Source organism: Asparagus officinalis, chromosome 8 (genome assembly GCF_001876935.1).
Source record: "Asparagus officinalis chromosome 8, Aspof.V1, whole genome shotgun sequence".
Taxonomy (NCBI): domain Eukaryota; kingdom Viridiplantae; phylum Streptophyta; class Magnoliopsida; order Asparagales; family Asparagaceae; genus Asparagus; species Asparagus officinalis.
The window spans coordinates 111261480-111267826 of NC_033801.1; the positions used below are offsets into that span (position 1 = coordinate 111261480).

The window sequence follows — 6347 nt, forward strand, 5'->3', positions numbered from 1 at the left end:
TCGGGAGATAGTTCGACTTCACGGAGTACCGGACACGATCGTGTCAGATCGAGGATCGGTTTTCACTTCACATTTTTGGAGGAGTTTCCAGGACTCATTTGGCAGCACGCTATCTTATAGCAGTGTATTTCACCCCCAGACGGATGGCCAGACAGAGAGGGTGAATCAGGTGTTGGAGGACATGTTGCGGGCATGTGTCATTGACTTCCAAGGTAGTTGGGTCTAACATATGAATAAGAATTTCATAGCCATAGATACCAAGAAACAAATAACATCAATCATGTAACGTATATGAGTAAAAATTTTATAGCCATAGATACCAAGAAACAAATAACATCAACCATGTCTCACACAAGACAACTAAAATATAGCATTAAAAAATACTAATAAAAGCAATAGTAAACAAGAGAGCCATAATCTGTGTAAAGCTTCAACTCATACTCCTATAATCTTCATAATTTGCTTCCAAGCTCAAAGTAATGATGAAGAGAGAGGACTTTGATAACACATGGAATCATAGGAGTTGTTGGCCGAGAGAAGGAAACTCAAGGCTTTGGCTGTTCAGGTAAGTGTGGCACCTCAGGCTTTGGTAATTCAGGAGGTGGTGGAATCTCAGGCTTAGGAAGAGTTGGAATCTCGGGTAGTGGAGGTAAGTCGGGCTTTGGTAGTTATGGAAGAGGTGGAAGTTCAGGTTTTGGAAGAGTTGGAATTTCGGGAAGTGGGGGTAACTCAGGTTTAGGAAGTTCAGGCAAAGGTGGTAATTCAACCTTAGGTACTGCTGGGGGAAGTGGGGGTAACTCAGGTTTAGGAAGTTCAGGCAAAGGTGGTAATTCAACCTTAGGTACTGCTGGAATCTCAGGTTTCGGTATAGTTGGTGCATCTAAGATTGGTGCTTCCTCGGTTTTAGCGGCGGTCGTTACCTTCGGTAAAGGTGGCACTTCAATCTTAGGTAACTCTGGTAGATCCTCGGTTTTAGCGGCGGTCGTTACCTTCGGTAAAGGTGGCACTTCAATCTTAGGTAACTCTGGTAGATGAGGTAGTTCAGGTTTTGGAAGGGTTGGAATCTCAGGAAGTGGGGGCAACTCAGGTTTTGGAATTTCAGGCAAAGGAGGTAATTCAGGAATCTCGGGTTTCGGTATGGTTGGTATCTCAGGAAGTGGTGCTTCCTCGGCTTTAGTGATGGTAGGTATCTTCGGTAAGTGTGGCGATTCAACTTTAGGCGACTCTGGTAGAGGAGGTAGTTCGGGCTTCGGGAGAGTTGGAATCTCAGGCAATGGAGGCATTTCAGGCTTTGGAAATTCAGGTAAAGGTGGTAATTCAGGCTTGGGCAGATTCGGAATCTCAGGTACTGGAGGTAGCTCCGGCTTAGGGATTGTTGGAATTTCAGGTAACGGAGATTCGAGAAGAAGGCGAGCAGCTTCGCCCGTGAAGCAGCTGATGATGAAGAGTGCAATGAGGAGACTCATAGAGAAGAAAGGAACTCTAGGAGGCGAAGCCATTGTATTGTAGCAAGGGAAAGTGCTTGATTTGGATAGAGTACTGATTGAGCGAGTATTTATAGATATATTTTGAATTGCCTCATAGGTAGGTTGTTTGTTGGCTTGCGGGTATGTTTGGTTAGAATGGAGAAGAGTGTTCAGGTATTATAGGTACATATTGTCCTTTGTTCTACTGTTAGTTCACCTTCTTTGTACCAATCCAGAGCCAAAGCACTGATATACTAAAGGTATAGAATAAGTCATCACAATTTGCGTAAGCAAGTGAATCAGAAGGCCAAAGCATTATCGGATCATTGACCATGTGTTCCCCGTGATAAAATACAAACGAGTTGAGAAATGTCGTAGGGCTGTTTGGTTCTCTGTAATTGCATGCAACTGTGATTTTTTGAGCTAGTTGCAATTATTTGTTTCGTTACAACAAATAAATGTAGTTGAGACTACAGTAGCAGAAATGGTCTCTAGTTGTAGCCAATGGCTTACATATTGAGGCGTATGTCTGTAGTTGCAATGTTTTTGATGTGGAAACAGTGTTCGAGTTGTAACTCTCTTTGTAACCAACTCCAGACCGAAGTCCAAAAAGTTGATACTACAAATCCTATGCTTATCAACAGGGTGCTAAACCGTATTCGTATCCAAGAAAATATTCGTAAACGTATCCATTAGGATACGGATACGCTTACTCAAATCTATAACTGATATAATATGGTTACAGATATGGTTTTGTAGTAAAATATTCGGATCCGTATCCGAAATATCCGGATACATATTAGTCATATTGTTACAATGATTCTAATCCTTAGATTATGGATTTGAAGTTAATTTTAATGATCAAAATGTCTAATCTTAACTTTTCAAATATAATGAACATATTAATGAACTTTTTTGCATCAGCATAAACAATATTTTTTTCAATACTATATAGTTTTCTCATATTTGTTTTGTACCATATGCATATATGTCTATATAGTTGCACATAAATCCGTATCCGTATCCAATTTTAGTAGATATGGATATAAATTTTTTTTACCGAAGTATATCATATCCGTATTAGTATCAATATCCGAGATGAGTAAGCGGATGTGGATATGATAAGTATCATATTCAATCCGTTTCCAGACCGATGCACCCCTACTTATCAAACAAAAAGTTCAGGTATAGGTTCTCTCAAGTGCCAACTTGAGTCAGGTATTGAGTACTTGTCATGTAATTTTTGATAACATAAATAACCAAAAAGTTTGAAGGGAAAGAAAATGATCCATAAAAGGCATATAGCCAATTCTACGCTTATCAAACATAAACATTAAAAAAGTGAAGATCAGCAGGTCCTGAAAAAGAATACAGAGTGCCGCTCATAGAAGGTACAAAAGCTATAGCCAATTCTACGCTTATCAGACATAAACATTAAAAAAGTAACGCTCAAGTTATTTTAGATCATTAAGACAACAGTTTTACATCTGTCATATCTACTTCAAGCAAGATTATAAAGCAAAAAACTCAGCACCCTTTAGTCAATGTTCGGTACAAACAGAGAGAGCTTGAACTGTTCTGTTTATTCCCCCAGTAAACAGAAAGATAATAATACATGCGGAACTAACCATTCGTTCATGGGATACATCACTTCCTATGCACCAATACATAAAATATTGAACATTACAAAAGCCAATACAGATGAAACAACTCACGGTTCGGGCTTTGAAAGAATAGGAACTATCTAGGGAAAAAAGACTTTATCAGGGTTCAGAATAGCCATCTTATTTATTCATATGCAGTAAACCTGATGAGACTACATTAGCAGTTCAATGGGCTGCTTCCCTGCTGTAGAACTGATCCAAGGTTTTTGCAGGTATACGATGGAGAAGCTCACGAGGAAAGATACGGAGGAGAGTCCATGCGAGATCAAGAGACTGGAAGATGTTTCGAGTGTCATATGCGCCTTGAGTGACAAATTTTCTCTCGAATTTGTCCAAGAACTCAAGGTAGAGCTGTGTTCATAGATAAAAACCACAGTTAGCAAAAGAACATGGGGAAGGGAAGAAAACTGAGCGAAAGCACTGTCACCAAAATGATGAGAAGAGAGGCTATAATATTAGCAAAATAATACAGGAAATTTAAGCTATAGAGAGGAGGCAGGCCACTGCTAGAAAGATAATATGGCAAAATAATTGAGACAACGTTATTAGCAGAATAATATGGAGAAAACGTTTTAGCTAGACTCTAGAGGGAGCAAGAGAAACTGCTAATCCCAAAAACAAAATGACAAAAAAATTATATATATATATATATATATATAGAGAGAGAGAGAGAGAGAGAGAGACCAGATCTTCAGAAGAAAGAGCCTCTTCTCCAACAACAGCTTTCATAGCCTGAACATCCTTCCCAATTGCATAATTGGCATACAGCTGGATCGTTAAACAAAGTAGCATAAGGAAAAGCAGAATAAAAAATAATGTCAGCATATACGATAAAGGTACAAGACAAAATACCTGGTTTGATACATCAGAATGATCACGGCGGGTCATTCCTTCACCAATAGCACTCTGCAAAATAAATGAACTCACTGACATTTAATCAGAAGGCATATTGATTCGGAAGTGGGTAAGAAATGCAAAGTCTCACCTTCATCAATCGTGAAAGAGATGGAAGGACATTGATTGGTGGGTATATCTGTTAACATTAAAAAAAACTGCCTTAAAAACCATGGTAAATATGCCTCACAAGAAAGAGAACATTTCTAAACAGTATGTCGGGTGGCATAAGAGCCAGGTTAGGTACACAATATACCTGGATGAACTCAAAAGCAAGTAACAAGGATCTGATCCTTGTACCAGGTTAAAACAGATCATATCAATAAACAAATGGCGCTTAGATTCAACTCAATGAAACAATTTTTAGTCTTATTTATAAAAAAAACATGAAGATGGAATTTACGCCCACGATAAAGATGGAATTTACCCCTTTAATGGATTAACTACACCTTTTTGTGTTTAAAGTGCAATGCAGCATCTGTAAAAACATGAGCTTCTTTCTTTAAATAGAGAAATTTGAAGTATCTACAGTATCTTTAAGTCCCATCATGTCTTAGCTGATTTGACCATTTTTCTCCCTGATATAATTAAAAAACACACCAGGTCGAGTAGTACCTGTCGATTGTGGAGCTGCCGATCAATGTATATTTGGCCTTCAGTGATGTAACCAGTAAGATCGGGAGTGGGATGTGTGATATCTGCAAGAATAATGAAAAACCAAAAAACCGCAATTAATACTAATTTATGTATGTGAAGTCATAAAATTTAGACAGTCGGAGAATTTTGAATAAAAAGAACAGTTCCACCCATGATACCAGCATATGTGCTCATTATATTAATGGAATATCATACATATAATTTCTTATGTAAATAAAGTTTACTTGGGAAGAAGAGTTTTCGCTATAATATTACCATCATTTGGCATAGTTAGGATAGGTATTTGAGTAATGGAGCCTTTTCTTCCTTCAATACGCCCAGCACGTTCATATATTGTTGCCAGATCAGTGTACATGTACCCAGGATAACCACGTCTACCTGGCACCTCCTCTCTGGCGGCAGATACCTGGATCCAAAAGTAATATATACATCAGGCAAGTTCATCAAAATGAAAAATTAATACATGGCCCTGGAATCTTTTAACCAAGGTACAGATGTTAGTTACTGGCCATAATTTAGAGACCCAGCAAGACAAGGTTCAGAAGATGAATATCAAACATATTTAAGGAGCATATACCAGGCAAATGAAAGGTCCCAAAATGCATTACTATAGTCGGTTATAATGCAACATTTATCAGCAAGGAACGGGTAGCTCAAATTTTGTTACTCTTGAGTGGTATTTTAATTTATAGTTCCAATAAAGGCTCTCTACTTAGTTAACTATGACTGGTTCTCTGGATTGAATTAGGCATCAAACAGGATAAAAGTCGCAATGATCAAACTTCGCTTGTTATAGAAGCTGCTTATAAGAATATTAACAGGTCCATTACCTCACGAAGAGCATCAGCATATGAACTCATGTCTGTTAGGATAACAAGCACATGCTTTCCGCATTCGTAAGCTAAATATTCTGCTGTTGTAAGGGCGATTCGAGGAGTGATAATGCGTTCAATAGTCGGATCATTAGCCTGCAATATGAAGCACATTAGAAGCGAGGAATCTCCCACTTGCTGACACAAACTAATTTTTGCAAGATGAACTCTACATATGCAGCACACAATGTGGAGTTTAAGTGATAAAACAATATTAGATTACGATGATTAGTCAAGATACCAGATTTAGAAAGAGAGTCACTCTCTCCATAGAACCATTTTCTTCAAAATCACGTTTGAAGAACTGTGCTGTTTCCATATTTACTCCCATAGCCGCAAACACTATTGCGAAGTTGTCATCTTCACCTCCACCCTGTAGTTTACGATGTATCAGGGATATAGAGATTAGCAAACAACCTGATGTTCTGATATTTAAATTGGAAACCAGTATAAAAAACAACATGATGACATGAACTATGATAGGATTTTCTAAATTACTTCTGAGGTCATGCTCTAACAGAGATAACTGCAACATCAAAAGGAATATCAAACATCTAAACATAACAACATGGATATAACAAAGTGTACCAACCCCAAGTTCTACGTACAGCCAAAAGAGGTTCAAAAGGAGAAAAACAGTATAATATAAGTGATAACAACAAGAAGAAGGTTCTAAAAAACAGAGATGACGATGAACTGCAACCCCAACCTAATCTACTTTGAAAATACAAGTTGCCATAAATTCCTCCTGCTATGTGGGACTTCAAAAAGCCAGATGGAAAATGAAGAAGAGG

The 6347-nt window shown here is 38.1% G+C and overlaps 2 protein-coding genes across 2 annotated transcripts in view; both read right to left on the reverse strand.

The window, feature by feature from the left end:
* Positions 284-1517, reverse strand: LOC109851461 (protein app1-like). The gene is made up of 3 exons (XM_020421594.1): positions 990-1517; positions 837-920; positions 284-767 (listed from the first exon to the last, which is right to left on the reverse strand). Exons 1-3 carry the CDS (start codon positions 1497-1499, stop codon positions 669-671), a joined length of 693 nt encoding a protein of 230 aa, XP_020277183.1. The 5' UTR covers positions 1500-1517; the 3' UTR covers positions 284-668.
* The window catches only part of LOC109851460 (V-type proton ATPase subunit B 1-like), a 9953-nt gene continuing 6506 nt past the window's right edge, over positions 2901-6347 (reverse strand). The window contains exons 8-15 of the mRNA XM_020421593.1: positions 5795-5926; positions 5512-5649; positions 4937-5087; positions 4640-4722; positions 4116-4163; positions 3983-4036; positions 3815-3898; positions 2901-3481 (exon numbers count right to left, since the gene is read on the reverse strand). Coding sequence (XP_020277182.1) covers positions 3296-3481; positions 3815-3898; positions 3983-4036; positions 4116-4163; positions 4640-4722; positions 4937-5087; positions 5512-5649; positions 5795-5926 — 876 coding nt within the window. The 3' untranslated portion in view covers positions 2901-3295. The remainder of the gene's footprint in view (positions 3482-3814; positions 3899-3982; positions 4037-4115; positions 4164-4639; positions 4723-4936; positions 5088-5511; positions 5650-5794; positions 5927-6347) is intronic.

Excerpts from the sequence above, each read along its gene's own strand:
- LOC109851461 (XM_020421594.1), bottom strand. The coding sequence starts at position 1,499 with ATGGCTTCGCCTCCTAGAGTTCCTTTCTTCTCTATGAGTCTCCTCATT. Across the intron at positions 921-989 it reads AAGTGCCACCTTTACCGAAG|GTAACGACCGCCGCTAAAAC; the intron begins GTAACGACCGCC and ends CCTTTACCGAAG. Across the intron at positions 768-836 it reads AGATTCCAGCAGTACCTAAG|GTTGAATTACCACCTTTGCC; the intron begins GTTGAATTACCA and ends GCAGTACCTAAG.